At 41.6% G+C, this 23,550-nt stretch overlaps 1 protein-coding gene across 2 annotated transcripts; it reads left to right on the forward strand.

Moving 5' to 3' along the window:
* The first annotated feature begins 65 nt into the window (after positions 1-65).
* On the forward strand, positions 66-13,616 carry wapla (WAPL cohesin release factor a). Of its 2 annotated transcripts, none has more exons than XM_068568028.1 (20): positions 66-185; positions 1,041-1,439; positions 1,633-2,335; positions 2,694-3,001; positions 3,240-3,367; positions 4,252-4,347; positions 4,953-5,114; positions 5,788-5,924; positions 6,687-6,798; positions 7,317-7,547; positions 8,180-8,291; positions 8,442-8,539; positions 8,769-8,845; positions 9,024-9,199; positions 9,464-9,579; positions 9,712-9,942; positions 10,472-10,691; positions 12,178-12,266; positions 12,363-12,458; positions 13,354-13,616. In XM_068568028.1, the coding sequence occupies exons 2-20, from the start codon at positions 1,067-1,069 to the stop codon at positions 13,417-13,419; spliced, it is 3,531 nt and encodes a 1,176-aa protein (XP_068424129.1). In that variant the 5' UTR covers positions 66-185; positions 1,041-1,066; the 3' UTR covers positions 13,420-13,616. The 2 variants fall into 2 exon arrangements, with proteins under 2 accessions (XP_068424129.1, XP_068424128.1); XM_068568027.1 differs by having other exon boundaries at positions 69-367.
* Positions 13,617-23,550: the final 9,934 nt, after the last annotated feature.

Consider the following 23,550-nt stretch of genomic DNA (forward strand, 5'->3'; position numbering starts at 1 on the left):
TGACAGAGTCTCGACGCACTGGAGAAGGTACCTTCTGCTGATTGGTCTGCTCCCTTCTTGCGGCGCACTACATTCGGGTCCTGCCAAGGAACGAGGAGGGAGGGGATATTTTAATGGCCGTCAGTGGCACTACATAATGCAAAAAGTCCGGATTATCCACTCTATTTAGACTATTGTATATACGAGTAAGTTTGGGCCTATTTTCTTTGCTTACGGGTATTGCTCTTGGGCCACATTCGGGTTGGAGATGTGTTTCTAGAGTTGTTTAAACGGACTTTACCCGCTTGATTTGAGAGCGAGGAGAAATCAGGCCTAGCCGGCTGGCTAGGAAGCAAGCAGACGTTAAGCTAGTCGTCGGAGTTGAAAGGTAACAGTGTGTGCTGCTATTCTTTTGTACTGGCGACGGTTTTTAAAAACCAAATCTCTTTATTAAAATGTGTGCTTTGAATTTACTTCATCATATTTAAAACGCAACGTTTTCCACATTCGATGCGGCCAAGTGTGTAAAACGTAAACAGGACCGACGTTAGCTTAGCAGTAGTGGAGCTAATTGCTAACGGCTAACTTTATAATAACTTTACAAGCAGCAGCGGGCCTCGCTCGGGGGAGCATATGTAGCTTAGTTACTGTCCTCTCGATGCGGCGTTATCCAATGCAAGTAACTCAAAGTTTTATTAAAGTCCATCCAAGTCGCTCGAGCTCTTTGTCGTATTTCACACACACGAGCGATATGATATTTACTAGCTGTGCGGTTCGAGCTGCGAGCTAACTTGGCCATGCGAACTTGGTGTCAACCGATTGTTTACACGCAAGTTATTGAACTGTCTCCAAGAGCCCGACGTTGACTGGGTAACGGCGGGCGATTGCATGTTGGAAGACGTGGTCCAGTGGCCGCGTGTCGAGCGTTATATTTAACGTTTACATGAAGTTATCAGTCAGTCACATTTGTCGAACTGACGCGCCGCCTGACGTTTGCACAGTTTTTTTTTGACGCATGAGCGATGTTGCACATGTTGAATCGTCTCTGCTTCTGTTCACAGGGAATATGTAACATAAAGCAACCATCATGACGTCTAGATTCGGTAAAACATACAACCGCAAGGGAGGGGAGGCTAACTCCAAATTTGACGAGGTCTTCTCCAATAAAAAGCCGACACTGACCACCAAATGGGGGGAGACCACCTACAAGGCTCAGTTGGGGGCCAAAAGGCCTGCTTTAAAACCGGAAGTGTCTGAGCTTTCCAAAAGGCCCAGACTTGAGGACAGCAACAGTGACGAAGACCCATTTGGGTTTGACAGTGACGATGAATCCAAGGATGTAACCCGGGTGGGAGTCACTGAAGGGGCAGTGACAAAGACCACTGCAGTGCAGAGTGGTGGGACAGCCACTGTCGTTCCCTCTGCACAGGGCTCTGCAAACTCAACAGCCAAGTTCACAAGTAAGTCATCGATGCATACACTAAACCAACATAACAAACAAGTCTATTGATTCACTTGCCACTAATGCGTGTCCTTGATATTTCATTATTCGTCTCCATTTGTTTATTTAATTGATATCTCGGCAAGCAATTTGTCGCAGTGTCAGCTGTTTCATGTCACCATCTGTCATAATTGTTTTTCCTCCATTCACAGCCAAGCAAACATCTGAAGAGAGTGTTGTTAAAAATACCCAGCCCAGGTACAAAAGTACATCAGATAGCAACCAAAAACCTGCATTCAAGGCCTCCTCATCAAACACAGTCCCCTCTGATGAACAGAAATTGTCCATGCCCCAGGGGCCAATCTCCTCCACTCCTAACACAGTCACCTCCCTTAAACTGTCCATTGATGCACCCGGTGGTAGTAGAGACTTCCAGACCTCTTCCACTCATGATGAATTGCCTTTGGGAGATAAGAAAAGAGATGAGTTGGAACCTCCACCAGAACCAGTGGACAACCTTCCCCCGTCTCCATTCACCCTTAGGGCCTCAAACTGCAAGAAATACCTGCGACCCAACCAGTCTAAGAAAACTTCCTTTGAACCTGCTGAAAACAACGGCAACAAGCCCACTGAAACAGCGAGTGCCCATGATAAACCCAACAGTGCCCTTTCTGCTAGCGCAAGTAGTACTGCTGCCAACGCTAAACCAGCAGCCAAGCCCGCAGGCAGAGGAGGCGGGAGGGTACGGGACTACACAGTTCTGCATCCTTCCTGTCTGTCAGTGTGCAACGTCACCATACAAGATTCCATTGAGCGGAGCATTGATGAACTAGTCACCCCAGCTACCCCTGCTGACCTTGGAGAATCAGCCCAAATGAAGAAGAAGTCAGATGCTGCCACATCCAAATCTACCAGGTAAGTCATTCCAATGTATGTGTAGCTTAACACAGTCCTGTGACTTTAGAATTGCTAAGGATAGCACAATGGTTTATTTTATATATACGTAGTAGGAGGCTAATATCATTGTATACAATGCCACATTACTCACCATGACTGAATTTACTTTAGTGGTAGTAAGTAGACTAATTTTTACTTTGACTGTCGAAGTTGGCTCTTTGGAAATACTGTCATTAGTGGACGTGGTCTATTATAGTTCTATAATACATCATGTTTTAGTGGTTTTTAAACATTAACATTGTGTTGTCCTCCCCAGTCTTAGTGAAAAAGATAGCAATTCAAACAAGAAATGCATCCACTCGTTGTATCTTCCCAGGTCCAGACCCACCCAGACAAAGACCAAGAAAACCAAGACTGAAACCAAGTTAGAGTTTTTTGGCTTTGAGGACAAAGAGGACCAGGGGGGCGGGGATGGTTCAGAAGGTGGCATGGCAGGCAAGAGTAACTACAAGATCAAGTACTTTGGCTTTGACGACCTGAGCGAAAGTGACAGTGACGAGGAGAGCTCTCAGGCCAAAGAGAAAAAGGCCAAGAAGGCAGCTGCAGCCTTAGCTGCTCTGAGCTTTGCTGTGGACAGCCCTCACACCAGTGACTCTCAGGACAGCCAGGCCAGCAGCAATACAGGTAAGTTTATCCGTAATATATGGACACTTAATTAACTTAAGGGTTAACTTTTGTGCAGTTTGGGTGATATTGTGATCAAGTTATTTGAAGCCTGGCTTAGATTTAAACTAGAAGCTTCTAAAACATTCACTTTATCAGAACTTTAAAAAAAAAGCTACACTATATGAGACCTAGTTCATTAACACATTGATACTTGTTTACTTGTTTTTCACCGTCAACAATCTGGTTTATCCGACAGATATATTGGACTATGCTGATGACTGCAGCCCTGGTGGTGCTGAGGGGCAGAAAGGACGCTCAGGAAAGTCGGGTGACAAATCCAAGGACACTGTTGGTCTCAAAAAGATCTTCAGTGGACCCAAAAAGGTATAGGAGCATGCTTTGTCTGCCGTACTAAAAAGTGAATTTGTCATCTAACTTGCCTAATGGCTGTCCTCCTGGCCAGAGTTGATCTGGGTCTGACAATGCTTGGCTTTGAACTGGCTTTTCTTTAATGTTATCAATATTTAAATTACATTCACGTAACAGAATGCCCAGCCTGTTTAAAAATAGATAGAGATAATGGGAGAGGGGATAGCACCAGAGAAATTGAGCAAGGGTGCTAGAATTAATCTAAACTAAGAGTAATTTGGATGCCATTTAATGTATTGGAATTGTTTGTTTCTTCAGCTGTGCTAGACTTACATTTGCATTTTGAGATTGATTTAACTTTAGACAGTCTCGTCTGAATGGGTTAAATGTGTGTTCAGTAGCGTTCACCTTAAGCGGTCTTTCAGTAGGCAGGGGTTTCTTGGTCGGGCTCATATTCAGCTTTGATTTGTGGTATTTTGTGTAATGGCTGTATTCGCTCTGCTTATTTAGATCATATTTTGCAGTGGCTTTGGGTTATTTGTGGTCTATCTTCCTTATTTTTTGTATTAACTTTTTTCACATCACCGTCAAAGCCCTGCACATTGTCTTTGCAATATATAATTGAGTCGCACTCGTGTCATTTTCAGGAAATGTTTTGTGCTGCTTTGGGACTGTTGTGCTCTACATTGAGGCTGCTGTTGTCTTGGTCTATCATCTTGATGGCAGGATGCAATATTTATGTGTGCAGTTGTGCTTATTCACAACAATTACTTGAGCTTTGTGCTGGAATGTTTTATGGAAATAGTGTTGACAGTTATCCATCAGATGAATAAATTGGGTGTTATGCTTTATCTCTGTTCAGATAACTAACCAATTCTTAAATCCTCACTCGGTTCCAGTCCCCTGCTAAAGCTGTGTACAACGCTCGTCACTGGAACCAACCTGAGCCTGAAGAGATACCTGTGCCTCCACTTTCTCGATCTCAAACGGCTCCGGTGAGATACCGCTCCCGTAGTGCTTATTGATATTGAATTTTGCTTTATTTCGTAGAGAAATAATGTTAGCACAATTATGGTTACTGTGAATAAGGTTCATTTGGGATGTTTAAAGGTTTCATTTTAAATGTATGCATTCATCTGCACAAAGCCGGCAAACAATATTACAAGGTGTTATGTTAAGCGCATGCTAACAAGCAGTATTTTTGTTTCCAAAATGTCCCATTCCCTACTGTTCACAGCCAAGGATATAGTTTATGGTTCTCTTAGTAGTCAACAGTTTTGTTTAATGGCTTAAATTGGTCTCTTTTCTTTTCCCACGGTTGTTTTCCCAGACAAGTCAACCTAGGTTTATTTGTATATTCTATGTTAAATTCCCCCCATGGAAATAAATAAATGTTTGTTCAGAGACGGGGCCATTAAAAGAGAGGATTTAAAAAGTAGTTTTTAACTTTGCACTACCTCATCTGACATGTGTTAACAACACTTATTAAAGACGTGTGTTTAACAGATTATTCAGCTGTGGTAAATCTCGCGGATATGTCGTTAAACAGATTTTGTTGCTTTGGTTTGAACCCCATTCCTCTGCCTCTTTTCTTCCTCAGGCAGTTTTATCGAGCAGCAGCAAGGACAGCAACTCACATAAAGATGATGGCTTGTTCAAAGCCCCTCCACCGCCGCCCAAAGTCATTAAGTCAGAGACCATCCCCACACGACTCAACCAGGATATTGTCACGGCACTCAAATGCAGGAAGGAGCACAAGGAGGTGAATCCAGAGCAGACAAATGGTTTTAGACGTCTACTAAGGAATGCAGCGTAATGCTTATTTGTGTTGAGTTTTTTTTACATTTGTTTGCATTGCTGCTATGATTTGAATCTTATTTTCATACTCAGACAAGCTTCTGCTACCCATTGATGCAGGTTATACAGTAAAGGCATAGCGTTCTTTGGATCCATGTCAAGCTCGGTGTTTGTTTGAACCCCTTTGTGGATTGGAGGGAGCAATGGGGACTGTAGCTGTTAATTTAAAATCTCCTCATTTACAGATGGGCCTTCTGGCCCCAGATCAAGCTGTTAAGCACAGACCCCCTAAGGTAAAATGGCTTCAGCTAAGCTGTCGCCACACATTGGTGTTATCTGAAACCCGGGTCCTTCCTCCTGTGTCATGTTGTGCACACACAGCATGACTGTTGACTCTGGTAAACATACAGAGGCAACTGCTGATCTGGCCCCAACTCCACACGCTGATTCTTTATTGATAATAGGGCATTAGCACAGTCAGCTATTTCTGGTTATTGAACCGGTGAAGAGGATTTTTTTAAATGAGAGCAATTCTCTCGTCGTTTAGGTGTGTCTGTGCTTGTTTCAGTGGCCTGTAATTCTGGACAGATGCGAGGCTTTCCAATTAGCTGTAATTAACCCTGTTCCCCTCCCACCAGCTGTACACGGTGGTGCAGCATGTGAAACACTTCAATGATGTCGTGGAGTTTGGAGAGAATCAAGAGTTCACGGATGATTTTGAATACTTGGAGACAGGGCTGAAGAGCAGTCAGCCACTCAACACAAGATGCCTTAGGTGAGTGGAATAAAACACTTTTTTGTGCACGTCCTTTTTTGTAAGTTTGCTCTGACATAATAATTTTTTTTTTCTCCGGGCATATTGATGTTACTAATTTGTATTGGTATCAAATACCTCACTAGGTTGATTGAATGCTATAAGCACTTGTCACCTAACATTTGCTCGCATATTAGCCTGGCCTATTTATAAAGCAATTACATGAACAGCTACTTTAGTTAATCAAAGCTTGATATTTCATACTTCATTAAATAAAACAAAACTAATAATTGTTCTAAGAAAGCAGCAGGAGGTAGTGATACAAATATCTTTAAAGAGAACTCTTAATGGTTTTAGTTTCTTGTCTCATTTACATGCAATTTACCAAAAGGTTTTAAATGTATGGTATTTTTGTAGGTTTTTTTTATTTTAATTTTAACAAATGTTTATTAAAGGAACACATTAAATGCTATAGAGGCAGTAGATGTGTACCTATATTTTAATATATTCTCTGCACATGACCCCAAAAGATGACAATGAAAGAGCAGAGATAAACCATATATTTTTCTGGAGTCTGACAAAGAACAAAGCCTCCTTTGGTGCTTCAGTATTTATTTGATGCTTGCAGAGAAAAAATAAAACAATGGTGTGGTTGGTTTTGGAAGTGGGCTTTCCAACATTCTCAGTCATGTGCAAAAATGTGCTTGGGTCAAATATAAATATTTATATTTGACCCAACATTTCAGTAATCCTCCCCTTTCTCTGTTTCACTTGCTGCTGCAGTGTAATCAGCTTGGCCACACGGTGTGCCATGCCTGGTTTCAGGATGCACCTGCGAGCCAGAGGGAAAGTGGCACAGGTCTTCAAAATGATCAGTGATGCTCCACAACACCCGGTCAGTAGGGAATAGTAAAACATGTTTACAAATTGAGTAATTACTGCTTTTGTTGTTTGTTTTTGTCCTTAAAGGGGATCATATTCAAGTTTTAGTCCCAAAGTTTTTGAGTTTTTTTCATCGGAAGTAATTGCTTGCTGTACGTGCAGACATTATTCTGTCATGCATTTGTTGTTTAATTATCAGTATTGTATAGGGTCTAAGTAGCAGTGTGATCTGGAGAAGCTTTATAAAAATGTCACATATATTCTGGTGTGGTTGATGTTTGTTTTATTTCAAAGCACTGAGAGCTTTGGTACAGTTTTAGTTCTCCTCAATGTGTCATATTTTCTGTGCATTATTTCTATTGATAAACTTCTTAGTTGTACATTTGCATGCACAACTATTGGCAACCCTCGGAGCTAAGTTCTTCTTACTTAGAGAATACTATAGTTACAGTGGAGAGCTATTTAACCGCTGAAGAGCACAGCTCACCCGTGTACAACACTTTGTCAAGTCTTTCTCCATCGTTCCATCAGAACCTTGCTCTGTGCACGGCGTCGCTGATGTACATCCTGAGTCGGGATCGTCTTAACATGGATCTGGACAGGGCCTGCCTGGAGCTTATGATCAAGCTGCTGGAGCTGGACTTGGACTGCCCAGCGGACCAGGAACAGCTCACCCCAAAAGAGGTGGAAAAGGTCAAGGAGAAGATCAGGAAGCTGTGCGAGACCGTGCACAACAAGCACCTCGACTTAGAAAACATCACGGTGGGTTAAATAATGAAATATTTAAACTTCACCTTTTTGATGTATTGGATGATTCATTATGTAACAACCTTCTCTAGGTTTAATGATTATTTCTGCAACAAGCAAAACGCCAGTAATACTTAAATGGCTTCATTGGAATTGTTTTAGAAAAAGCCCTATCTATCAAATTGAGCAAAATGTTCTTCTCTAATTATTTTTTTATGCACCTCGCTCTTTTATTCTCTTCTACCTTAAGAAATACTGAATACCCGTTTGTGGAAAATATATTGATTTATTTAAATAAATATTCATACTGACGGTTATTTTGAAAGTTGATGTGAAGAATCGCAGGTATTCCCATGAAGATTACGCTGTTGAACTGCACTGACATTTTTAGATCCAATAAAAGCGTCTTTTGAGGCCTGTATTATAAAGTGTTGTCACTTTACACATCAGCAAGCTTAAATTGACAGGAGTTGGATGATATTTTGGATGGAAATGCCAATTAGAGAGTCAAATTGTAATGCATTCATTCATGACAAATATGAAAAATGTGTTGACGTGTAGTCTCTTTACACTGTCATATTTCTGGTTTGAGAAGATGAAAACTCTGTGTCATATTGCAGATCTCACATGTTGTTTTTCTGTTGTAGACGGGCCATCTTGCCATGGAGACGCTGCTCTCGCTCACCTCCAAGAGAGCAGGAGATTGGTTCAAAGAAGAGCTGCGACTCCTCGGCGGTCTGGATCATATTGTAGACAAAGGTAGGTTTTGTGGGATGAGTAGTACGCAGAAGGGCAGTTTGCGTGTCTCTGTATGTGCAAAGATTTTCTTTCCAATATTACGCGTCACAGCTGTGGACTTTCATGTATCTGTCAGGATGTGCAGTAGTCAAGTCCTTTGTGTTTCAACAGTTAAAGAGTGTGTGGAGAACCTGAGCCAAGAAGATGACAAGGAGAACCTTGTGGCATCTTTATGGGGGGCTGAGCGGTGTCTGAGAGTACTTGAGAGTGTAAGTACTGCCCTGTTGGGTTTCCTCTTTCACAGAAGTCGTACAAGAGTTAAACTCAAAGACTAAATGAGTACTGTGAAGTGAAATGGTTACTTTTACTGTTCCCTTTATGAAAGGCGCCGTTTAAAGAAGAAAAAATACATTCTTATTAACTATCTTATCTGATCAAAAGACAAAGCAAAAGTGCCTGTATTGATTTTTGTTCTTTTCTTTCATCTTCTGCCAACAGGTGACAGTGCAGAACTCAGAAAACCAGGGTTACTTGATTGCCTACAAAGACTCGCAGCTCATCGTGTCCTCTGCCAGGTGAGCACCAGATAAAGCTTAAAGCTATTATTGATCGAACATGAACACATACTGAAGCACTGACTAATATAACAGTTCATTTAGTTTACCTCTGAAGAACAAAGATACATGGTATGATGGTGTTACAAAAAGTACAGTTTCTCTCATCAGCGTGTTTTTTTTCTCTTGCATTCCCCAGAGCTTTGCGGTACTGTGAGGATATGATTCAGCGATACAGCAGAGCGTTAAACAACAGCTCTCTTTCATTGTCGGGGGCAGCGCTGCCCCACTGCAGCTTCAGTAACGTGGGCAAGGCTGTGGAGGACTGCATGAGGGCCATCATAGGAGTGCTGCTCAACCTTACCCACGACAATGGTATCTCATTTACCGCTGTATATGTTTAGTTCTATTTTTTTGCTTTTATTTGGCCTTTCTGGATATTAAGAGCTGGACAATGACTCAGTAATAGGTCTTATTAATGTAATGCATAACAATGAAGCACAGTTAATTGCACTGTTGGACTATATTCTTCTTAATCTGCTCAACTGGACTTCAACCATATCAATCAGGCTTCAGGTACTTAGCATGGTATTGACCAGCATAAGCAGAGTTTATTAATGTTGTTCTTTCTATCTGCAGAGTGGGGGAGCACTAAGACAGGTGAGCAGGAACAGCTAAACGTAACCGCTCTGAATTGCGTCCTCCGAGTACCACGCTACATCCCCCAGGAGCAGCGCTTCGACGTGCGAGTACTGGTAAGATATCTTGAACAAAGCAAAACGCACCATCATTGTTAAAAGGGCATTCCTCCAACCTGTTTTTGCCCTCTTTTTGTCTGTCACCTGATGTACGTGTGTCTCATTTGTGCATTTTGTCGTGTTTACCAGGGTCTGGGTCTACTCATCAACCTCGTGGAGTATAGCTCCAGAAACCGCCACTGTCTGGTGGACATGGAGTACATCGTTGACGACACCTGTCTGGAAGACAGCCTGATGCAGCCTGCTGACCCAACACAATCGGACACAGCGGCAACATCGGAACCGCCAACCACAGCTGTGACTCAGGAAGAAGAGGCTGTCAAGCCCAAGCCCTCCGGTGCTTTGGCTGCTCTGGTGCAGGTAGGAATTGTGCCAGGATAATAAATATTTTAGGTTGTTTTTATCCGTCTCGGGTATAGTTTTTCTTTTAGGATGTGAGCAGAAACAATTGGTGATGAGAAGAAGAAAAAAGTAAAGGCTTAAGTTTCATACATTTGACAGTCTCAACACTAAATAATAAGTATGTGTAAATTGATGCACACCGATTTTATGGATTTAAAATTCAAGATAACGTTTTTGCTTTATAATTGATGGTCCTTAACAAACTCCTTGCCTAACTGACTTATTAGCGCAGAGTTTAGTGAAAGCCGGAGAGGAACCTTTTGAGAGTAAAGTAGTGATTAACTTTAAAACTACCTTAACTGTCATGGGAGGTTTTGGCATACCAAGTTGCTTTCTGACCTCGCCATGAAGAAATACCTTGGCTATCATGATTAACTACTATCCTTTTTGTTCCCTTTTAAATTATTCAAAATCTACTCTGTTACTTGGCTCCAATTAAAAAGTTTGTGTTTTGGGGTTCACGTCTGTTTTTCTCTCCAAACTGTAGCTCTTCCTGGAGAGGGAGCGCGCTGCCATCCTGGCTGAGGCTAAAACTGACGACCTCATCAGCGAAGCACCCAAACCGGCACTGGACCAAAGCGGAGAGTGGCAGGAAACGTCGGGAGAGATCCAGTGGGTGGCAGCCGAACCCACCAACGACAGTCAAAATGAGAACAAAGATAATGAGAAGAAAGAGGAGGAGGATGGAGAGTTGGATCTAAATAAAGGTAGACGTTTGTGTGTGTGTGTTTGAAGTTATCTTTGTGCATGTAAGAGGGGCTGTTTTTAGCTTGAGCTAAAATCATAATCCAGATACATGTGTTTATTGTTGCAGTGGTGATTACATTACGTTTTGTTAACTCAACTAATTAGGATCGGAGCAAGTGGGGTTTCTTTCTCTTCCACAAAACTGCACAGATCTCAAGTGATTTACCAATGGATGTTGGCCTGAAGGTCTTCAAGCTAATTTTACCCAACATTACCTGGTTGCACTTTGTCAACTAGCATTATTCCATCATTGTATAGAGTATAGAAAATTGTCACAGTACGAACAACCATGAAATCCCTACCATTGAGCTGCTTTATCCTGTATAGAACATTGTTCAGATGCCGTAGCATAACTCCCATTGAAACACCTGAATGTGCACCAATTGTATCCTAACAGGATGGCAGTGTTGTTCATATGGTTGATTCACAAACTGAGAAATGTAAACCAGTTTAGATTTTTGCTGTTCCAACTGAATATGGTCACCAATAAGCACAGTAAAACAAGTATTCATTCAAACTTTATTTTAACTCGACAGGCAAATGCATAAAATTAGAAAAATCACAAAAAATAGGCACCAAGAAAAACAAAAGAAACTTGAATAAATAAAGCAGTTCCAGTTCAAGGCAGATTAATCAACTTAAATAGAAGCGAAACTAACTCAAATAGGATTCAATACAAAATTGTAATTGCCCTTTGGATTAAAGTGAGGTAAGCTTTAAATGTTACTCCATTCTGTAGTTGAGCAATAAGAAAAATTAGATTTTCCAAGCTCAGAAAAAAAGATTCCCAACACCTGCAGCGTAATTCAATCAGTCGAGTGTGTTTGACTCGGTTGAGGGTGTTGGACAAGTACCCACATTCAAAGAAAACAAGGAGGCAACGTGAGGGGGTAAATACAAACAGTAAGGACCTTTTGAATAAATAAGTAAAACCCAGTGTCTTCCACGCCTCATAGAGAGCGCCACCCAACCATAGCGTACAGCTCACCATGATGAGGATAGTAATTATCGCTGGTAATAAATCTTAGTGCAGAGTGATAAACGGCTTTCAGGGGCATCAGCTGAAGCATGCATGTATAAAATGTCACCATACCCCAATACTGAGAGGAAAGTTGTCTCAATAAGTGTTTCCCTACAATGCAGAGGATATAAAAGTTACCTTCCCATTAATTGAAAATAGAGACACTTGGTGTTGGACTCAGTAACTCTTTTAAAACAAATAACTAGATTTAGCCTTTCTTATTGCAAATGTGCGTTTGTCTAAAAGCAAGCAAGTCTGGCAAGAGAAGTGATTTACAGTTACACACCAAGTCCTGTTTCCAGACTATTTTTATGCGGCAGTTTTACCTTCGGCAAGAAAAGGGTTTAAACCCGTCTTCTCCAATAGAGGCAGTGTATGTATCTGTAATTGTAAATCTTGTTCTTTCTCCCTTGTGTTTTCTGTAGCTCTGCAGCATGCAGGCAAGCATATGGAGGACAGCATTGTTGCCTCTTACACCGCTCTGCTGCTGGGCTGCCTGTGCCAGGGAAGCCAGGTGAGACTATCAGACACGCAGGCACAATATTTAAGGTTATTTTCTCCCTCCAGAGATATTCCTGTCGTTGCTCACCCACCTTACTGTCCCTCTCAGATAAATGTGACTACTGTGAGAGAGCATCTACCTAAAGGGGATTTCTCCATCATGACAGAAATGCTGAAAAAGTTCCTGAGTTTCATGAACCTCACTGTGAGTATCGGCATTGCATGATGATGACTTTAACATTAGAAGTAAAATGAATGTGGTGCTGTCGTCACGAATTGAATCAATTTCCTTCCTAAAGATAAGTCATCATTTTCATGCATGACATAAAAGGTATGTTTTGTAAACACCTAAAAATGTTGATGTGATCCTCAATCCAGACACATTTTATTAAAGTTACAAAATGCCTTGAAATGGTATTAATTGAGGGAGAAGCACATTTTTGTTTTACGGTGTGGTCTGGATCAAATTAACATTTTTACGGGCCGGTAATTCCACATTTCTTTTTAGTTTCAAAATGTAACTGCAGTGTTTACTCTTTTTCTCTACGGCTCCTTTCTGAGAAATTTAGATGAAAACAAAAGCTTTTATTTCATTAACGGCCCGATTGAGGAATGCATAATGTCTGATATGCTTGTAAAAAACAATATACAAAAGGCTCTGTGATTGTAGCTCATTTCTAACTCGATGGCTGCTTAGCCGGTCTGAAGCACAGCCTCCAGTGGCACTTTTAAAAGGCTTTTGTAGCAGTAATGTGCCACTATAATACAAAATGTGACCAACACATTATCAATTGAATATGACTCTTGTATATCCAAGCAGCACAATTCAAATAGTGATATAAAGGATTATTCAAAAATAAGTCGAGCATTAATATTAAACCGAACAGTTACACAATCCCAGATGTGCATTTTGTAGCAGCTTTGAAAGTGACTCATCTTGTCAGAGCTGCAGACCGGAACCATCTGTTTCATAAATATCGCCTTTTCGAGTGAACAGAAGCTCGAAAATCCCCCCTGTCGGCGCCTGAAGACCTCAAAAGTACACTAGTACACGTCTCACGCGCTTGTTTTTGTTTTTCTCATTCTGTCTCCGCACGCAGTGTGAGATGGGCACCACGGGACAGAAGTCCATCACGCGGGTCATCGACTACCTGGAGAACTGTTAACAGACAGCCAGACAGGGAACTCACACTCTGCACATTAACGGGATCCCAGGCAGTCCTGGTGCCCCTTTTTACTCGACAGGAGCCACACGGGGTCATTGGAGACTCAGCCCGCATTCCTTTGACTTCACCAGATCACCCGCCGCTGTGATCACTCTGAATTGTTTCCGATAAAGGCGTGTTGACGCACAAATGTAAAAGTTTCACTCCCTCTCTGGAGCACAGACTGAACCAAAGCCCTGCTAGCTGACAGACACACAGTTCCACTCCATTAACGCCACATCCAGAGTCCGATGGAGATTCATCCTCAGGTTACTGGGAATCAGTCAGAGGCGAGCCTTCCTCTGTGGAATGTCAGACACGAAGATGGACTGAAAGCGGACCTCTTCTAAGAATAGTTTGACAGTTAACGGGCCACCGAAGTGGAGTCTCCTGTCCTGCTGCCTGGTCTCGATTCCTTGTCACTTAGCTGGAGTGTGAACCTCTCAATCAAATTTTATGGATCATCACATTTTAATCTCCACTGATCCACATCAAAGCCAAGGGTGAAATCATTGATTAGCATGGAAAACCATAATTTTCATGGATGTTAGAATGACGTCTCTATGTGTAAACTTGTGTGGAATGATTTTGAATGCATACATCCATTTAGCTAAATGTTTGCAGTTGGCTTGAATGTTTAAGGGAATTTTTAATCTTTTGGTTTTTATCTTTTCATTGTGCCCGTTTGTTTTTTTGAACACCTTTTTTGTTAGCAAGTCGCCTGGGTGATCTTATGTTTTTAGATTGTTTTCTTTTTCCCTTTGCATTTTTTTCTTTCTCTTCTTCTTCTTCCAAATTAGGAGTAAGTTTAAAAGGAACCAGGACTGCGTGACATGCTGAATTTGACAGGGTGTCCTTCATCGACCGATGAGGGCACCTGGAAAAGAAATGCTATTGTGAATTTCAGATTTCCCTTCACCATTTATCAATTTCCTCACATTTTACTTTAGCTTATTTAAATTCCAATTAATTCAAGAGTATGTAAGTACAGTATGCATTGAAACTCACAGGTATAACAGATGTGATGTCTTACTCAAGAAAATGTATTGTTGTGCTTCCTTTTGAATTTATAATGAATTTAATTTTTTAGAAATGTATTTAATTTAATGTTTTCTCCTTTGTAAATGCAAAGTCTTTACCTTTTGTGAGATGTTCTTTTGTGTCTAAAGCGTCACCTCATGTTTTGTTGAGATATATCCCATCTGTCCCAGCTCAACATAATTAGTTGATTTATGGTTTCGGTTTGAAAGCGCAACATTTTATCAAAACTTTCTGCATTTAATAGAAAAGGAGGTCATTTTTATTTTCATGTTAACCGATGTGGAGGATTTCCTGATGGCTTCTAGTTTCTGTATTTTTCGCCAGCTTTTAGTTTGATGTTTTTACTCGTTCTATTATGATGCGTCTGCATTGGACAACGTTCATAAGCTCCCGTTTATTTATTCGTTTGGTGTCATTTTACCTGTAATGATGCACATGAACCTTCAAAACGCCTCTGTCTTGTGCTGCTCACATGTACGATCACTGATTTGAATGACAGCCATACCTGTGTAAGCAGATTATCTGGTTTGTAAGGCTGAGTGAACATGGTTGCAACTGTGTCTACTGTTAATTACTTTGCAAAGTTTTGGTCTGAATGAAATTTTAGAATGTAAATACTCCTGTACATAGCGGTTAATGGACATTTAAAAAAAAAAAAAAAAAGAAAAATGCTTAGACTACTTTTTTTCCCCTGAAGCTTCTATTTTTTATTTTATATGATATTTCTGAGTTGTCATTTGGAAAAACAAAATCGCAGCAAGAGGAAACAAAAAGAAGTTTGTACCCGTTTCAAGGACATTGTCTTTGGTTACATGTAAATAGTTGTATCTCCAAAAAGAAAAAAAAAAAGTTGCTACTTTCAGTACATACCCCCTCGCCCCCCTATGTGTTTTCTTCCTTGAAATGCTTAAACTACAGACGTGATTTCTTTCAGTCATCCTTTTCATTATGTTGAAGGTTTTGGAGCGATTAGTGCTACAGGAGGCGAGCACTCTACCATTCAGAAGAGATGTTTAGTTTACTTTTGGCATTCATGCATGTGTCAGCCGCCGGATGCTTAACTTTGTATTCTAGCCTGCCTCCCTGTGCCTGCAACCTTTCAGGGCTTTAAGTGAAAGTTTGGGTGGTGAGGGATGTCTCTCTTTGTGTGCACGTACACACAGCCGGCGTTTCTTTCTCATCCCTGACAAACTGGCAGGGGATGGACTGAGAGTCCGAAGCGTGGTCCGTATACTTAACAGCACTCGGCGGCGACAGTTTGTGGACACGGCCCCTCAGCTTGACTGACTGCTGCATAATGGAAACAAAAGATTCATGTTGCAGTTGCTACACGAGTCAAACTTACAAATAGCTCGGGGAGCCCGGGGAATGCAGTGAAACACTATCTGGCAACACTGATTCCACGCAGCCGACAGCTGTGTCAACTGTGATACAACGAGCGGGGACAAACATGCGCGCTAACTCTGAAATGTCAGGATTTGGTCGGGGAACACATTTGGTAAACAGTGCACACATAACATGTAATTATGTCTTTATGTCTCGTCGCCCCACATGCAAATACGTAATTAGACGGGGGTGGTAGTGCAGATTTAAAATCCAAAGGGTGGTTATGTAGATGATGAACACCGCTGGCTTTCATCCGCCTCTATACATTATACATGGCGGTTCTTCAGTTGTAGGAAGTCAGAGGTAGAGTTGTTCCCTCTGATGATCAGTGGCAAGGAGGTGGACGAGGGGTAAACGGGAGAAGGAGAGCGGCGCTGCCTATAAGTTTACAAGATTGATAAGATGTCCTCTGCTGAGAAAAAGATGCAAAGGAGGGAAGCGTGAGCCACAAAAGGATGCAGAACACAGGATTAGCGATTTCAACCTGCCAATCAAAAGCCTCTGAAGCTTCACAGCCTGAAGGGGGAGAGGTACATGAATGCTGCAGGTTCCCCACGATTCATCCTTTCATCTTCCTCCGTCTCTGTGTGCCTTTTTACCTCTGCACTTATTTGTCTTTTCAGCCATGCCTCTTCCCCGTGCACATGTTTTACTTCTTCATAACCTGCTGTTTTCTTGTTTCTGGGATGCTGCGGAGAGCGCGACGTGCTCCCGCAAATCTTATCTGCTTAACTCCATGTGACTCCTTTTTTCTGATGTTCAATCTCATTCTTGCTTTGTTGTGAGTGGCAATGTTGGAATGGTGGTTGAGCCTACATGTAAATATCCTGTTGTTGGGCTTCTTTTTTTGTTGTTTTATCTTCCTGCGGTTTCCTTTTGAAGGTACGGCGATACAAGGCCTCGATGCCACTAGGTGGTGTGAGTGCACTGACCGCAGTGCCTGAACAGCTAAAGTGAAGCGCGCGCACACACACACCCACATATCTTTGGTGCACACACACACACACACACACACACACACACACACGCACACAGATCTTCTCATCGGTGGTGTTGCCTACTGATTTCCCCTCAAGCTTTAAGATCTCTGCTGTCTATGAGATAAATGCCCTCGCCAAAACAGTCACACGCACACAATCGAGCACGGCCAGCCGAATGGTGAAACACTTCACGAAGAAGGCTCAATAGTTGCTTCGCTCGTCATTAACCTTATTCAGTGAATTTATAAATCAAGCTGTCACATGTCACCGCCTGTGTGCCGACACATGAAACGGAAGCGCGGAGAAGCGTTCATCTTTTGAATCCGCGGCGCTCTTGAGTGCTTTTGATGAGTTATGTGGGTTAAGATAAATATATCTAGATATATATTCAGTCTCGCTTTATTCTTAAGGATGAAGGTTTACTCTCACTGCATATTTTACTTAAGCATATTTAATTCTTCAAGGAGCTTCTTTTCCATGATTAAGTGGAGCATTTATAGGCAAAGAGAAATCCGGCTTTAAAACAGCACTAGAAGAAAAAGCTGTTACTAATGGAAAAAGTAGCAATACCACAATGTAAAAACATGCCCTGCTTTTACTTCCCCTGCTAGCTATGTATAAAAAAAATGTGTGTTGTATATCATTAATTAATATGCACACACAATTTTGAAGTTGACGTGAATTACATTTACAATTCAGAAGCTCCTATTTACGGTAACAGATATGGCATGAACGCAGCATAAACCCCAAACCCATTGCATTCTACTGATAACGTGGCCTAAAATAATTTTGTTAAAGGCTAGTTTGTTTCCTAAATATCCTGGGAGCAGTGTAGGTTTATGCAAATGTTGTTCAAACATGATTAAGCAGGGCACTTGTTGGGGACTGTTTAATGTTGTCGATTATGTGCACTAGTGAGTCTTAATGGTAGCAAGAGGGAGTATGTGGGATCAACTCAAATAAACCATATACCCTCCTGTTCAACATAAGAAAGCACGTCGCACTAACGAGTGTGTTTTTTTTAAAAGTTTTAGATCATCTATCAGTCGATAATTGTTGGGAACAATTCATGGTTTTGCTTTCTAGAAAATCCCAAAAGCATAAAAAAAAGTACTCATTAATGCAGATGTCTCCTTGCAGTGTTTTTATTTTACATCAATTATTGATGCGGATGCATTAACATGTCTGCGGTATTATGAAAAGCTATAACATAAATAAATGCCCTTATTTACTAAATCCTCTGCATTCCCTGTGGAACACAAGGCTGCGACAATCCGCTTCCATCTGGTTCCTGTCCTGTGCGGCACGTTGAGCATCGCACTGCGTTAGATCAGAGCTCTGTCAGTGCCGATCTCCACCAGGTTGTTTTTAGCCTCCCTTGTCACCTCTTTGCGGGTGAAAAGGTCAAATAATTGCAACAAGTATCTCGGAGCTGTACTTAACAACAGCGCTGGAGTAATTGTACTTGGCTACTTTGCACCACTGCTGTTAAAACCAAGTGCAACTCTTCCCTCTAACTACTGCCCTTCAATTTGTACGTCAAGACAGATTAAGTCAGAGGATACACTGGCTGCACTGAGCACATTATCTTGAAACTGCAGGAGAACTTAAAGCCAACCCGGAGCCTCACACTGTCAACTGAATGGAGAACTTTGCACGTGACCACACAGCAGCCCGATGACGGCACTCACTGATTTGTGTACAGGTCTTGAATTATGTCGCTTTTACTACAAAGGATTTATTCGATCAGTTTTGTCCACCGGTGCTGTTCTATTCTGCTGCCACAGCACACAGGGCTCTGCAGCACCAACAGGACTTTTTTTTTTTTTTTTTTTTTTTTTACACGGGTGTCTTGTTTGCAAACACAAACACTTGCAGGTTTAGGTACACACGGTCAATCAGGCGAATGAAAACACACACACACACACACACACACACACACACACACACACACACACACACACACACACACAGGCCTGCAAACACCTCACACACAAAAATCAGCAAACAAAAGGTGCAACAGCACGTTCACCATGTCAAATGTGTAAACTCACTGCCACAAACATTTCCACGTCTGAACAAAACAAAGTCGGTGCACAGCGCCGGCTGCTCATACACGTGCGGGTTGCTCCTCTCGTTTAATCTCACCCCCCCCCCCTTGAATCACTGAGTGGCAGGACAGAAAGACTCGGCAGCCCATCTGTATTCCTGGATGTGCGTGACCTGCACTCTAACGGATGGGCTTTTGTCCACAGGCAAGCCAGATGAGGAGCGGAGCAGAGTGGTAGTATTACTACCCCACACTGCCCCTGCCTTTTGTTATTCTCCACCTCCAGACGCCGTATGCCTGCTGTGTGTAGTAGCTGGTTAGTGTGGATATCAGCAGAACTGCTGTTTATGTGTGTGAGTTTATGTCCATACGTCTGTGTGTATGTATTAGTGCTGGAAGCACACATTGCAAACACCGTCACTTGAACCCTGTGTCTGCTGCAAAGATAATGTTTCATTTCAATGCATAGCATAAATCACTAACACGCACATTTAATGCATGTTCACCAGGAAAGTCCCGGAGTACAACCTCGGAATACACATTCACAAATCAGACCCTGAATACTGCCGGATTTTCTTTAGCTTTGTATTTAAATGTTCATATTTGTTTTGGTACACAACTGAATCCGAGGCTGGTTGCTGTGTGGCAGCGGGCTAAGTGTGTGGGTTGGGTTGTGCGAACGTTATGAGGAGCTCAGGGACACTTGCTCATTCACCGCGTCTGTGCCTGTGCGTTGCTCCTGAGATCACAACATCGAAAGGGAGTCTGAGAAATTTGTCCAACAGAGGGAATAAATTAATGTCAATTAACAAGACACGTGAAAATGTATCTCGCTGTGCGCAACATTGACGATTTCCTCGCTGCAAAATAGGCGCCAATGAGGCGACGCATGCCTGGGCTTGTTCTTTTGACATTTTACCTGGTAATTTGAAGGTCTCTTGTGTGAGCTTTTCAGGAAAGCCAGCAAAAGAGGTTGATGACATGCAACAAAGATCCTTGGATTTGAATCTGGGTATCTTATGTGCGATACATTTATTTTAGATCCTTCGTCCTCTATGGTGCCTGCTTGTACCTATTCTTCAACATGTAACGTGTTAATATTATTGAACTGTTATTCTCAGTAGTTTGTCGACAATATGATACAGGTTCAGATTTTTATCGGTGGAAGATTATCTCCTAATGGCTATTGTATATTATTTTTAGTGTGTTGTTTGTTATGATCGTGGAATGCAGCCAATGGCAAGTGCACAGCACAGATGACTCAAGTGGAGTCCAAAAATGGGCAGAGAGTCAGACTCCTGAAACTGTTTTCACAGCCTGCTCCCACCGGTGAAAGTCATCTTTGTGAAATAGTTGAGTTCTCTAAGCTCGGCTATGAAACTACTCACAAGGCTAGTTAGTGACCTCCTGTAGCTCGAGAGCTAACGGCTAACACGCGGGCCAGTCCAGAGTATGCTTGAGCTAGTCAAATCACAACTGTTTTTTTTCAGGATTGTACATCATTTAATTCAGTTAAAACTTCGAGGAAAGGTTCTCCACACTAGCAAACTTGTTAGCTTAGTTGCTAACAGTAAAAAATGACTTCACACGCAACTAGCAAGTTCGTTAGCTTTGAATCGCAGCACAAGCTCAGTTGTCACTAGAGGTTTTTGCCTCGTGTATTCAAACAGTTCCCCTTTTCTAAATGTCTTGGGTTTCCTGCTGTAACAGACTGGGTGACGTTTTTAGTTACAATTATGACTCAGCATTTACAGATTTCAGTTTGGTAACAGAGGAACAAAGCTGTTGGGTGCAGCTGCAATTATTTCCAGGATGTCAGGAAACATATTGTGAGACTGTCAGTCATTTCATCTATCTCAGCGGAGGATTTCTGAGTACTGGTGATTGGCAGAGATGGGAGGAATGTCTGTTGTTTTTTCCTGCTTTTTTTCAAGGACATGCATTATTCTAAATGCAGGTATCTACGTCAGTGATTTTCAACCAGTGTGCCGAGGCACAGCAGTGTGCCGCGAGAGATCGTCACGTGTGCTCTGGTAAAATGTCCAATTTCACTTAATAATAATAGTTTATCAAATAATTTTCCATTGTTGAATTGTCTGAGCCTGCAAAATAGTGGCTGGCCATCAATTAAATACTCTTCCATGCCAGTAGGTAGCACAATAATTATGGACCATATATGCTGTATTATGCAACAATGTGACTTTTTGTAACTTTTTTGGGTTGTTGGTGTGCTGTGGGATTTATTTGTTGTAAAAAATGTGCCAAAAAACACTGATCTACATCATTGATCAGGTGGTCAACCGCCTTCTTATATGCTACAGTAGAAAAAAAAAACATGAACATATGTTTGCAGTAGCCACATCTGCACCATTTTTTCCCCTCTGGTTTCTCGACTTTGCCTGACAGATTCTTCGCCACTTTTTCCTGCCGTGGTCTTTCTTCAGTTTTATATATTTCTTTTTCACTTAGCTTGGCTATTTTTGTTGTTGTTGTTGTTGCTGGAGATCTAAGTGATTAACCGCGAGTGAGAAGCATTTGAGGGCATGCCAGCCCAACTAGTTCAGACCCCCGTGGCTTCAGAAAAGCAAATCAAAACATCAGCAGCACAAGCCTCTAAACGGAGTTTGGAGACCTCCTGTTTTCCGATCTAACGGTCTCTGTGATTCCTCCCTGGGGGCTGGCGTCCAGGGAGGCACAAGCTTCAATGCAGCACTGAGCGATGACGAGGCAAAAATGGCATTCTGATACTGAAGCTGCATTTGATGGTAAAGGTTCGGGAGATGGCAACATCTCCCTGATATCGTTACCAGTACACTAAATATTTCACCAACACAGAGAGGAAGCCTGAAGGTGCATGTAGAAAAGCAAATAGCCGTGTCAGACAATGCTGCTCCAGTTGGCAGATTTTTTTTATTCTTTTGTGTTTCTAGGAAGTAGATCAGAACTGAAAGACTCAGTATTTGCATTATCTTGCATAATTGAATCTCCGAGTAATTTGGAAGGAATTAATATTAATCCTTTCCTGTGGCAGGGTGCCTTGAAAGGCTGTAACGCCTGGGGGAGAACATTAAGACACTGGGAAGAACACGCACAGATCCTCTTAAAGTAAAATAGTCAGCATCGTGGGGAAGGCGCTTTGCAGGGTTCGACTTTAAACCCCTTGAGAGTTTGGCTCTGTGGGGGGGACATCATCCAAATCTGGAGCATTGATAGATTAAAGATATGACTATATATATATATATATATATATATATATATATATATATATATATATATATATATATATATATATATATATAAATAAAATGTGTGTGTTTTTCAACACCAGCAGTGAGGATAAGTTGCCACAAGATAGGGAAACTCGTATATATACACTGTGAAAAGTAAGCTTTGAATTTTGTTATCCAACTTTGTGGATGCTACAGGCCACGAAGCACATTGCTCTGTAGTCTGCAGAGGACATATGATTTAATTATACACTTGTAAAAAATTCACAGGCGGGTAAAAGTGTTTAAAACACGTGTTGAGTTTAAACTCAATGTCCAAATTTCCTGGAAATTTTAGCATCATCGCATGAACTTCATCAGCCGATGGAGTTCGTCCAGTTGTCATGAAGAGTGCAAATTAAGTATTTATAAATAATAGTTTTTTGGTAAATATCTGCATGAATGGATGAAGATGAATTAATGATAAATGCTGAATTAATACAATGACTAGCCGCCACTAGAAATATGAGGAATCTGTTAACATTATGGAAAGTGGATTTAGGTAAAGCTGTTCCTTGTCGGTGGAGGACAACAGTACTCCTCAGGTGCCTCTTGTTGGCTCCAAAGGTAGAGGAAGAATAAAGAGGAAAAAAGGTACTGTGAAACTTTTGAAAACAATGAAGCCCCCGAGGGTGAGTAAAAGTTTGTGGTTACACTTTTAACAAAGGAAAGCATCGATCTGGGAGTGTTTTGTCTCCTCTGTCGCAAAATGGAATATTCTTTGCATTTGTATTTTTGCTTGAATGGATTTGCTGCTGGACCGCTATAAAGGATTTTCTTAACAATCTAAACTGAGAGTTTTTACAAATTTTCTTTCAGGACCATGTTTTGGATGTTCCTTTAAGCTGCTGACACTTGCACACAAGCAGTTAATTCCCTGTGAGAGTGTTAACAGTTTAGAGCGAGGCAAACTTTCAGGCCGGTTTCTCCCAAGTGTGATGTTTTGCTTCTAGCCTTACTGATTACAACTCCATGACAAGTCTAGAACTTATTCACATTTTTACTGTTTGTTGGGGTTTCTAATCCCAATCCTCATCACTCCATTTCCTGGAGACAACTCGCATTCATCATCATCGCAATCCAAATGTCTTTCAGATCTATAATATGGAATCCAGGGAGAAGGGGAGGTGTTATTTGTTTGTGAGCACAAACTTGTACACACTTGTATACAAGCAAGAGATTGGTGTGTTCACCAGAGCCTGAATGGAGGGAAGAGCTGATAAACACCCTCTAGGCACATTACGCTCCTCGGTTCAGCCTTGTTACCTTCTCCATCTTCAGGTGCTGCCTTGTCTCATGCTGTAGTTGTAGCTGCAGTTTTAATTTGTAAACATGACTGTCTTGCGCTCAGACAAAAAAAATGTAAAAT

This window comes from Clinocottus analis, unplaced genomic scaffold, assembly GCF_023055335.1.
Source record: "Clinocottus analis isolate CAN_PGR_092001 unplaced genomic scaffold, fCliAna1.0.p SCAF_8, whole genome shotgun sequence".
In the NCBI taxonomy this organism is placed as follows: Eukaryota; Metazoa; Chordata; class Actinopteri; order Perciformes; family Cottidae; genus Clinocottus; species Clinocottus analis.

Excerpts from the sequence above, each read along its gene's own strand:
- wapla (XM_068568028.1), top strand. The coding sequence starts at position 1,067 with ATGACGTCTAGATTCGGTAAAACATACAACCGCAAGGGAGGGGAGGCT. Across the intron at positions 7,548-8,179 it reads TCGACTTAGAAAACATCACG|ACGGGCCATCTTGCCATGGA; the intron begins GTGGGTTAAATA and ends TTTCTGTTGTAG. Across the intron at positions 8,292-8,441 it reads GGATCATATTGTAGACAAAG|TTAAAGAGTGTGTGGAGAAC; the intron begins GTAGGTTTTGTG and ends GTGTTTCAACAG.